Source organism: Phoca vitulina, unplaced genomic scaffold (genome assembly GCF_004348235.1).
Source record: "Phoca vitulina isolate PV1807 unplaced genomic scaffold, GSC_HSeal_1.0 scaffold32, whole genome shotgun sequence".
Taxonomy (NCBI): domain Eukaryota; kingdom Metazoa; phylum Chordata; class Mammalia; order Carnivora; family Phocidae; genus Phoca; species Phoca vitulina.
This window is the reverse complement of record NW_022589735.1, coordinates 21717802-21728844: the sequence shown is the minus strand read 5'-3', so window position 1 is coordinate 21728844 and position 11043 is coordinate 21717802. Positions and strand designations below refer to the sequence as shown.

Sequence of the window (11043 nt, the reverse complement as noted above, 5' to 3'; positions counted from 1 at the left end):
AAAAAAGAAAATATTTCAGATAAAAAGCGTAATTCCCACTATGTCTCTTTCTCAAGCTGTCTGTGGTGAAGATACCCAGTTAGTTATATGGACTGATATGGGGTCTTTTTTTTTTTTAAGTTTCTTTGTTGGTTTTTCACGATCAGCCTATAAACATGCTCACGACGGCTAGGATTTTGCAACTACGAAGAACTCTGGCTAATTGAAGCCAAAAAAAGGGCCCATCACATGTAAGGAAATGCACGAGAGCTGGCCTCGGGAAGAGCAGGTGCCAGGGCAGCTCTATCGGGTTGGGTAACCTTGCATTATAGACTGTGACCTCCAAGACCAGTTGTCAGGTGCTCAGCTGAGCTGAGGGAGAAATGGGTTGTTAGGTGTCTGATTAAAGCTACTTGATAGGAGTGGAAGGGTACTGGCTACTGAGTCAGAGTGGGGAAAAGTGTCTCTCAGATTGCCTACTCCCCCGCCCCCCCCCGATAAGGAGCCCTCAGCAGAAGTGCCTGAAGAAGACCTGTGCCCAAAGCCTCAGATAAAGACGCCAAGGAATGAAGGCACCTGGCGAGAAATGCAGATGTGCCAAGAGCATGAGCCAAAGGGGCTTAGTGCTTGACTGCAACTCAGTGCACGAGCTGTGTGCACCCCACTGGCATGGGGCGGGCAACTTTCCTCCTGAGACGTGCCAGGGAAGGTTTCTGGAAGGTCAGGCTGAAAAATCACACAGAGGTTTTTAACCCGGAGCCGGACTCCTCATCATTGTTGGGGTGAATCAACTCTAACCATTTTTGTCCTGGTATCAATCACTCATGTTTTAAAGTCCCCAGGGACAGTGTTGAATGGTCCTAAGGTGGGTCAGAACCTCCCCTCTCCCCTGCCTCAGACTCTCAGTCCTGACAAGACAGCATGGAGTGGGAGAAGAGGAATACTCAAATAAAATCAGGTGCTGTTGCAAAACCGAGTGGAAGAGAAGCTAGGCAGGTCAGCTCCACAGCCATGCACTACCATGCTCTGATCTCTCCATTCTCAGAAAAAAACAAGCAGAACAAATTGTAGAAAAGCTCTCTCTTTGGGTGGATGTCTGTTGCTGACCTCTCCCATTATCTGAACAGTCAGGCTTCTAGAAATAATACTCAGCACTCAGTGTATCCATTTCTTCTTTAATTATTTTTATTTTTAAAAATTTTTTAAAGTAAACTCTACCCCCAACACGGGGCTTGAACTCACAGCTCTGAGATCAAGAGTTACATGCTCTACCAACTGAGCCAGCCAGACGCCCCTCGGTGTATCCATGTCTGTCACATATTCATTTGTCAACTCACTGTGTTTGTCATTGGCTCCCCCCACCGCCATGCACCCCAGACTTCCCTTGCCAAGATTCCCAAGGACCCCAGTGTGGTTAAAGCCCGAGGACATTTTCTTTAAAAAAAAAAAAAAAAAAAGATTTATTTATTAAAGAGAGAGAGCATGAGCAGGGGGAGGGACACAAGGAGAGGGAGAGAATCCCAAGCAGACCCCCCTCTGAGCATGGCGCCTGGTGCAGGGCTGATCCCACGACTCTGAGATCACGATCCGGAGATCATGACCCGAGCCAAAACCAAGAGTCAGATGCTCAATTGACTGAGCCACCCAGGCGCCCCAAGCCTAAGGACCTTTATATCATCATTTTGCTTGACCTCCTCTTGGTATTTTGATGCTACTGGCCACACTCTGTCTGGCGAGAGCCCTCTTGGATGTCATGCTCCTTGCTACCTTCAGCCTTTATGGAACTGTCAGCAGGACAGTGGTTAAGAGCCGGGTCTGGAGTTAGCACTTGGCGTTCAGGTCCTGGCTCTACCCACCACTACTGAGTGACCGTGGGAAAGTCATGCAAATTCTCTTTGTGAGTTTCCTCACCTATGCAAGTGGACCTGCCCACAGGACTGTTGTGAGGCCCAATGAAATAATGCTCGAAAAGCGCTTACCACCGTGCTGAGCACACAGTAAACATAGCTTGATAAAGGGTGAGTATCACCGTGGACTCAGAGTATCCACAGTGACCCATGTTCACATCAATCATGGCACTCTTTTCTACTTTGTATTGTCTTTTTTATTTTTTATTGTTATTTTTTTTTTATAAAGTTCACCTGAGTTTGTAAGTTCTTCGTGGGGAAGGACTGTGTTTTTTAAATACCAGATCTTGGATTACTATGGCATATTTGTTACAATTAATAAACCAATACTGATACATTACTATTAACTCAAATTCATACTCTATTCAGACGTATTAACTTTTACCTAATGTCCTTTTTCTGTTTGAGAGCATATCACAAGGGAGTAATGACTCCAGTCTAGACACAGAGCTGAGAATGGGCTGGCATGTTGTTGGAACAACGAGGAAATTGGGTGAAGTGTCAAACAGATCCTACAAGTTACCTGGGGTTCTAATGAGACCAGTTAGGACCTCTCTGGATATTTTTGACTTATTAGAAGAATCACATTATCTTTAGTAATGCTATGCTGACTGATTGTGAAAGAAAGTAACTGCGCCCCTCTTGTCAATTCACTAATCTAAACAAACATTAAAGGGAAAACCTCTTCAAATCCTGTGTAAACAAAAGATGGGCAGTTATGCTGAAGAGACAAATGATCACATTCTTTCCAAATGCAGTATTATTAATAATTTACTTTGAACCCTTCTTTAACACTAAAAAGACCTTAAGTGAATTCTGATGAGGATTAATGAATTATTATTGTTTACAAATTACCATGAGAAATGATGTTAATATTTGGGTCACTCAAAGTAACGTTATTGATATATAATCTCTTTTAGCACCTAATGTAAAAAAAACCTGGGCACATAAGTAATTCACTTTGTTTTAATTATGTTTTGAATGATGACTTTACTCTTTCTGTACAAACAATACATTCCCATTAGTGGAAACTCCAGCAAGACAGAGAAGTACAAAGTTGATGGTGAAAAATTATAGAAAAATCTTACCAACCAGGAACTGTGAACATCTGCTAAACTGAATTCCAGTTTTCTCTGTATGTATATTTATGTCTAGGTCTTGATCTGTATGTGATATATGCAATCTACCTATAGACATATAGAAATGATTTTAGTAAAGTGAATAAGAGAAGGAAAAGAAACCAAAGAAATTATTTTAGATTGTTGTTTCTTTAACAAAGGCATGTGTGTTCCTAAAATACTCCTCTAAAGCAGGGGTCTCAAACTCAAGTGCCTTCAGGAGTAGAATATGATTCATGAAGCAAGCTGTAAATATCAAGTCACTTTGTATTGTTCTCAAAATAAAAATCTCTCTGATTACATTGCCTCTGTCATCACCGAGTAGATCAAACAAAATGAGCAAAATATTTCCACAGGAATATTGATGGACCATATCCAGACCACAGCTCTCCAGATTGTTACCCTCACAAAGATTAAGAAAAGATTAAGAAGTTATAGTCAATTTATTGCTTAAGCGATGTATTTCATTTAAGACAGTGTGAAAAATTTAGAAATTAGTACTCTTAAAACTTGATTGCACCTATTTTGTCCATTCTGAAACTAGTTCTCTTAGCAATACATTAATTTTATATTACCAAACATTAAAATACTTATATTTAATTTCATCAACCTAATTTCCATTTTAACAAAACCTTGGTTCTATATGGATTTAATGTTCACTAAATGCCGAAGCACCCCAATTCCTGACTTCTTTATTTTCATTAATCTCTTGGTTGACTTGTTTTCAGCTATCAGTTTTCCCAAAAGGAACTCATAAAAACTATGAATGCAATCCTGGTTGAGAATATGTAACTTTTGCTTAATAATTGAACAGCATCTTGGCTCAACATAAGCATTTTTTTTTTCCTCAGAACTTTGTAGACATTGCTATGGAGAAGTCTGGAATTTGTGGATTCTTTTTCCTCTTACTTTTTTCGTTTGGATGTCCAGAAAATTTTCTCTTTATCCTTGGAGTTTGATAACTTTACCAAAATATGTCTCAGGATCATCATTTTATGTCAGGTTCTTTGGAACACAATATGCTCTTCCATCAAGCTACACATACAGTTTTTCCAGTCTTATGGAGAAATGTCTTCTGGCATATATTTGTTGTGATTATCCCATAGAAATGAAGTGGACTCACCACCCCCAACTGGATCAGGTTTGGTGTGGAGACTGATGAAGGTACACACACACTGAGAAGGTATGAAAAGGTTTATTACTCAAATAGTGAGGCTTTCTGGGAGGAGTCTCCCAAGGAGGTCCATAAATGGCTTGGGAGAAGGGAGAAGGGTTCTTGGCATGAGGTTGCATGGTGTTTAGCGAGTGGGGCCAGCAAGAAGATTATCCCGTGCTGACCAGCAGTTCGTGTGTTTTGAACTTCTTGCCAATGCTAAAGGAGGGAGCCCCAGGTTTCCTGATTAGTCTGCCTGGATATGGGGCAGCACGGGGGAGGGGGTGATGGGGTCTTGAAGGCTGTGAGCCCTCAAACATCAAAAATGGAGTCAGACTCCTTACTACAATATTTGAGTGTATTTTTGTGTCTATTTGTTGGGTTCTTTGCCTTGGGGACATAGTTATCTTTGGGTTGGGCTTTCTGTGTTCTTGGTATCTACTTTGTGTTTGTCTCTTTCCTTTGCTATGAATAGTCCTTCCTTTCTATTAAAAATTCAATTTGCACTTGTGTTTAGTCTGTTTCTCTCCGTTTCTAGTTTATGTATTAGTTAGGAAATGGTGTGCTTTTAGTCCTCATTCTCTTTCTTTGGTTTCACAACGCCTTCTACATCTAATTTTGATGTTTTTTCAAGTTGTCTTTTAGCTCTTGTTCCACTGAATTAATTTTCTTACTAAGTGCTATCTTGAGCATTCACATGGGATTATCTTCTACCTCTTAGGCTATATTTTATTCCAGATTGCACTTTTCATCTCCTTTTTTGCATACTGTATCCCCCTTTTTTGTATATTTTTAGGATGACTGCAGAGTTGCCATGTCGCTTTATCTCATCCTATTTGTGTGGAACGTGGACAGCTCTGCCCAGACCTCTGATGTGGTGCCAGAGTTTTCTAGTTCTTTTGCCTGCTACGGTGAGATCTGTTTGTTTTTCCATCCAGGATGCCAGCCTGATGGCTCAGTATTGCCTTCCATCTATTTCTCTCCAAAAACTTAAGGGGAAGTTGGGGCTGAGGGTAGCATTTTTTCGTGCATTTAATTTTCAATTTCTCAACTCTGAGATTTTATTCACTGTCCTGTATTAAAATTTACTCCACTTTTAGGGGCATGTTCAGTCCCTGAGCAGGGATGCCCTAGGTTTTAGATCAGCCCTTCATTAACTGTGGCACCGCAGAGCCTCTGACTCCTCCTGAGCAAGCCCTGATGTTCACTTCCCTATTCCGTAAGATTTGTCCTGTGTCAGCCTTCACAGACGTAAAGCCTCCAGGGATTTCCCACGCCTTCCCCTTGGCTATTTACCTCCCATTCTGCTCCTCTCTAAATTGGGGAATACATAAACTGAGGAATTCTCATGGCTTTCTGGATGCTTCTTTTTCTAGCACTGTTTTAGGAGGTGGGGGATCACCTTTAGAGTCCATCTTAGGCAGGGCAGATGCTTTGTTTCTTTTCCTGGCAGACACTTTTTCAAATGTGTTATTAAGTTACTCTTTTCTCGTTTGCCGTTGAGGAGTGAATTTTTCTTTTTCTGTTGCATGTTTGTGGTGTCTACCACTTTTATTTCTTTACTAGTCATTGGGTAAAAGGCAATCTGTAACAGCGCCACATGCAATACGTGTGGGAAGCGCCATCAACTTATTTTCCAACTGTGTTCACTGGTGGAAATTACTGAAGAAACCATTTAATCTTTCACACGTCTTATGTGTAAATATCAGTCCTGTTAATGGCACAGGCCTCGGGGAAGTAGAATGGAGGAAACTAGGTGCAAATTAAAATGGAGGGGTGATAATTTGAGATGGTTTTCAACTTGAAGAATAGATCAGAAAGGGATCTGTTCATGTATCACAAAGTATATATTTATCACATTTTATTTTTTTATTTTATTTTATTTTAAAGATTTTATTTATTTGACAGAGAGAGACACAGGGAGAGAGGAAACACAGCAGGGGGAGTGGGAGAGGGAGAAGCAGGCTTCCTGCTGAGCAGGGAGCCCGATGCGGGGCTCGATCCCAGGACCCTGGGATCATGACCTGAGCCGAAGGCAGACGCTTAACGACAGCCACCCAGGCGCCCCTGTCACATTTTAATAAACGTTTCCTTCCTATACCCTTGGCCACCCTCCATTTGGTTAATACTCTTTGTTATCGGCAAATGTGGCTTGATGCTATTCCTTCTTTTCTCTTCTCTTCTCTTCTCTTCTCTTCTCTTCTCTTCTCTTCTCTTCTCTTCTCTTCTCCTCTCTTTTCTTTTCCTTTTTTCCTAAGCTTCTCACTTCCTTTCCACATCATAGCCTGGTGTGCAAATACTCAGAGAACAGATGATGCTCATGCATTCTTTATTCCTGATGTATCTCACACCAAACAGGAACAGTCATATAACCGACTCATAAATAAAAATATGCAATTTTGAAACTTCATTCCCCTGAGAAGTGATGAAGAAAATGTGGAAGGAACAATTACATGTTTCTCATCTAGAAGGGTGCTCTTCAGTTCCACTCCAGCTGATTCCCTCACACCTATGAGGCATGTGCTGACTAGAGAGCTAAAAACAGGGCTCACAACTGTGACCGAGGGGTGGTGTGGAGAGGGGGAGGTGTGTGTTCCATGTGGTGCTGAGGAGGAGAAAAACTGGGCCGATGGCTTCTGCAAGCGAATGCGACAAAGCAGCTGAATGTGAATTTTGTATTTGTAGTCATCTGGGGATAGGGCGGTGAGTAGCAGATAGTTCTAGTCCTCCACCCTATGTGACTCTGAACTACCTGTGATAGTTCACCTGAGAAACTCAGGATGAGTTGTAGGACTACAGACTTTCACAGAGTTAAGGACCTGGGCCAGATGCTTAGCTAACCCAATGCCAGGATACTCTGGGTGCATAATAAAATGCCTATACGCCCCAGTTTGACAATATATATCAAGGGTTTACTTACAAGTTCGTCCCAGCTGGACTGGGTTCCTGGGGCTCAGATACTAGTCTGTTGGGTGAGTAGGTGTTACCCTTCCTCCAAAGATAACCACTTGCATTGTAAATGTGCCCAGGGTTTACTTAAGTGTTGGTGGAGACTTTGGAGATCGGGAAGGCTCAGATCTTGTATCTACTTCATTGAGTGTCAAAGATATAAATCACTCCTAGTGGGGAGAGAGTGGGTGCAGGCTGTATTGCAGGAAATGGCCGTGGGGCCCTTGAGAAGGAACTCACCCAGAGGCAGGGGCTCCAAACAGGACAAAGGTCACACCCAGAAGGAAGTGTTAGCTCCCAGGACACAGTGGACCTCACTCCAACCTGTGCTGTTGTAGGCTTTGGTAAAACAACCAGGCATATGTGAACTAAAAAGGCTGCATCACCGAAGAGCTAAAACATTCAAGGCTCAAGCAACTCTTCAGTTGAGATTCCACCCAAGGTGTAAAACTGTCTCTGAGTGACGTACCTCTCCAGATATGCTCAGCCTCACTGCATCTCAGGCAGCGCACTGTTCAAGTTTCCCAATAAAGGGGCCCCTGGAACTTTGAACTGTTGGTCTTAAAGCCCCTGCCCCTTGTGGCCATCCTTGGCAGGTGGGTGGTGGGTGGGAGAGGACCATCTGGAGAGAAGGATGGGCAGGGATTGTGCCCTGAGCTTGCCTCTCCTGCAGGTTTGGGACTCTAGATTTTCCAGTGAATGCCTACAGGTGCCAGGGGATATACCCTGTGAGTCCAGGGGAGGTTTGAGCCATGGGACAAATTTTGATCAATGAGAGACAGAAGATTGGAAAGAGTCTGCAGACAAATTTGTTCACTCCCACCTCTTGGCTGTTCGAAGACACAGTACCTCAAAATAGTGTGTCTGGAAATATCACAGTACTGAGAAATAAACCAGGTTTTCGATCTGTAACCAGCTGGATAACATGCCATCTTGTATTTGCTTCCCTCCTTTCTTTCCTTCCCTTTTGCACTCACTCCTAATTCCCTACAATGACAGTCCCCATGGATGCTCTAGCATGTAACTCAGGCTGTTTTCTAGAGAACCCAGGCTAACACAGAATGAAAAAAAAAAAAAGTTGGATTTGGCAAAAGTTGCAATGAAGGCAACGATATGGAAGAAATTTGGGGGCGTTCAGTATGTTTCATGGCCATAACAGATCAGGGGCAGCTGATCTGGGCTCTGGATCCATCAGCAAGATGGGTTGACAAGTCTGAGGGTTAGGGGCAAAGTGTGCTATGGAACAGTGTCTCCAGGAGGTACATATCCTGTCTCTAGCAGGTGGCCACAGGTAGACAACTACAAAGGACTTTTCTGTGGATCCATATGGAACCAGAGACCACAGAAATATTTTGGGTGAGGGTCTTACCTAAGGGGTGAAATTATTCTCTGCCTCAAGCCTTTATAGCAACAAGTACCAATACTTGAAGAAATTAAGAGAAATTAAGAGAAATCCTGGAGACTTTTTTTGCTAAAACCTTGGAAGTCTATGCTTTGTGTTATAAAGGAGGGGAGAGTGCTTTTCCCTTATACACGTCACACTGTTTAATTCTTACCACAGCCCAGGGGAGCAAACACACATTATTCCCATTCCCATTTTACAGATCAGGAGTAAGAAATTTAAGGGAGGTAAAGTGCTTTGTTCCAGGTTACATGGATTCAGGGCTCGAAAAATCCTGATGCCCTTTTGCTCAAAAGCCCAGCTGTGGTTGTGAAGGAACTGAGGAGGTAAATTTCACGAGAGATTCCAAATGGTTTTAGCTGGTTAGTGGCCCTACTTCAGGCAATGAATGAAGACAAAGGGAAATTATTCAGAAGTCGAGGGAACTGGGGCCCTTCTAAAATTATGCCAGGTAAAGTAATCTGTGTTTGTATCGGAGACCTATAATTTATGTAGATTCACATACATCTTTTTCAGATACTGCACAAATTGGGGAGTGTGTGGAGTGTTGTGGAATTAAATGTATTTGTATGTGTTCAACACACTGTATAATTGACTCAATTATCCATGTGGGGATTATTCACTTTTAATTTGCAATCTGGCTTCTCCTTTCAGTTAGGATGTTTTTGGGGCTGCTCTAGGAATGCCAACTAATTTAAATAATAATTTAAGTAAAACATAATTAGGTAAGAAAATTAAATTCAATCTTTTGCCAGCTCCCGAAGATTCTACAGCTGAAATGTAACGCTAACTCACTTGCTATTTTTTTCACTCTTCAAAGCTATTTTACTACCACAGGGTTTTATTGCTTTCCATAGATTATTGCAATAGTTCCCTGTTTGACTTTCTGCTTACCTCTTTCCAATCCAATCATTCCGCTGACAGTAAGCTTCAAAAGACAAAAACCAAAAAGAAGACAAAAAAAGAACAGCGGCTCTCAAATATTTCTCTGCTTGAAAACATTAATGACTCCCCATTTCTCACTAGCTCAAGGGCACCTGCCGTAATCTATCATTCAAGATCTCATGCCACCTGCAACAGAAAGTTTTCCTGATCCTACCCCCGGGGTTTTTACCACTCTTTTCACGTCTGAATCCCTGGAATGCCCTACATGTTTTTCTCTGAGGCATACAAAGGTATTCGTGAACCCACGTTGGGTCCTTGCTCTACTGTGAGATTCTAAATGGCAGTCTCTGCGGGGATGACTCTCCCGTATTAAGCTGTACCTAGCTCAGCACCGGACAGCAGAGGGGCGCAATGAAACCTGTCCATTTGAACTGCCAGCAAACCCTGAGGGCAGGAATTTTGGTCTTTTGTATCCCAAGTGCCTAGCACAGTATCTGGTATACAGTAGGTGCTCAATGAATACAGGGATACAGGTACAGGAAGGGCTGATAGCACAGTGCCAAGGCTGGAGCTGGTGGCATGACCTCTCCTGCGGATGGGTGTGTGACATCCCCGGGCTGCTTTGGGGGAGAGCTTTCCACTGCTCGCCCCTCTGTCGCACAGGCTAGACACTGGCTGCGGTGGTGTGCTCAAACTTTCTGTTAAAAAAAAAATGTGTATGTATAGGTACACGCCCCTAAATATATGTTTATGCATGCCGACGACATAAAAATACATATCCATATCCAGATATATGTGCAGTTGACCCTGGCACAACACAGGTGCGAACTGTGCAGGTCCACTCATGCTCGGATTCTTTTGATAAATATAGTCCAGCACTGTCGTGTATTTTCCTTAGGATTTTCTTAATAACATTTTCTTTTCTCTAGCTTACTTCCGCTTATTTTATTGTAATAATATAGTATGTGATAAATATAGCATACACAATGAGTCCATCGAGTACGTTATCGGTAATAAGGCAAAGGCATCCGGTCAACAGGAGGCTGTTAGTACTTAAGTGTTGGGGGAGTTAGAAGTTACGTGTGGATTTTTGACTCGTGGCACGGTGGGCAACCTTAAAGGCTAGTTCTTCAAGAGTCAGCTGACCATGTATAATAAGCAAATAGATAAATATAAATAAGTTAAAATATGTAAACAGTCTTAAGGCAGAACAGAACAGTGGCAGTGGCGGGAGGACAACGAGGAGGGCTCCTCTCCCCTGGAGGACCCGGGACAGGATTCGGTCCTGAGCCCGGAGGCGGAGGCGGAGGCGGCGCGGCTTGGGCCTTCCGGCTTTCCGTAGGCCTGCCGTCATTGGCTGCGCTGGAGACAGCTGACCGGCGGCGGCGGGCGTGGGAGCTTCGAAGATGGCGGCCACCACGGCGCTGATCCTGCCGGAGAGCCCCAGGTAGCCGCCAGGGGTGGCGCGGACGGGGCTGCGCCAGGACGCCCCTGCTGGCTGTCGCCTTGGCTCCGAGGCGGGGCCCGGCCGAGGGGGTGGGCGCGGGGCTGGCGAAATCGCGGTGCGGCCCCGCAGGAGTCCCGGGGGCTGTGGGCGTCTCACCCTGTCGGTGGTTCACCTACGCGGGGCTCCAGTGCGCCTGGCCGCTG

The 11043-nt window shown here is 43.6% G+C and overlaps 1 protein-coding gene across 3 annotated transcripts in view; it reads left to right on the top strand.

Annotated features, from left to right (window-relative positions):
- Positions 1–10755: 10755 nt before the first annotated feature.
- Positions 10756–11043, top strand: part of COMMD10 (COMM domain containing 10) — a 205822-nt gene continuing 205534 nt past the window's right edge. For all 3 annotated transcript variants that reach the window (XM_032425352.1, XM_032425351.1, XM_032425353.1), the window contains exon 1: positions 10756–10840. In XM_032425352.1, the coding sequence (XP_032281243.1) occupies positions 10800–10840 (41 nt within the window). In that variant the 5' untranslated portion in view covers positions 10756–10799. The remainder of the gene's footprint in view (positions 10841–11043) is intronic.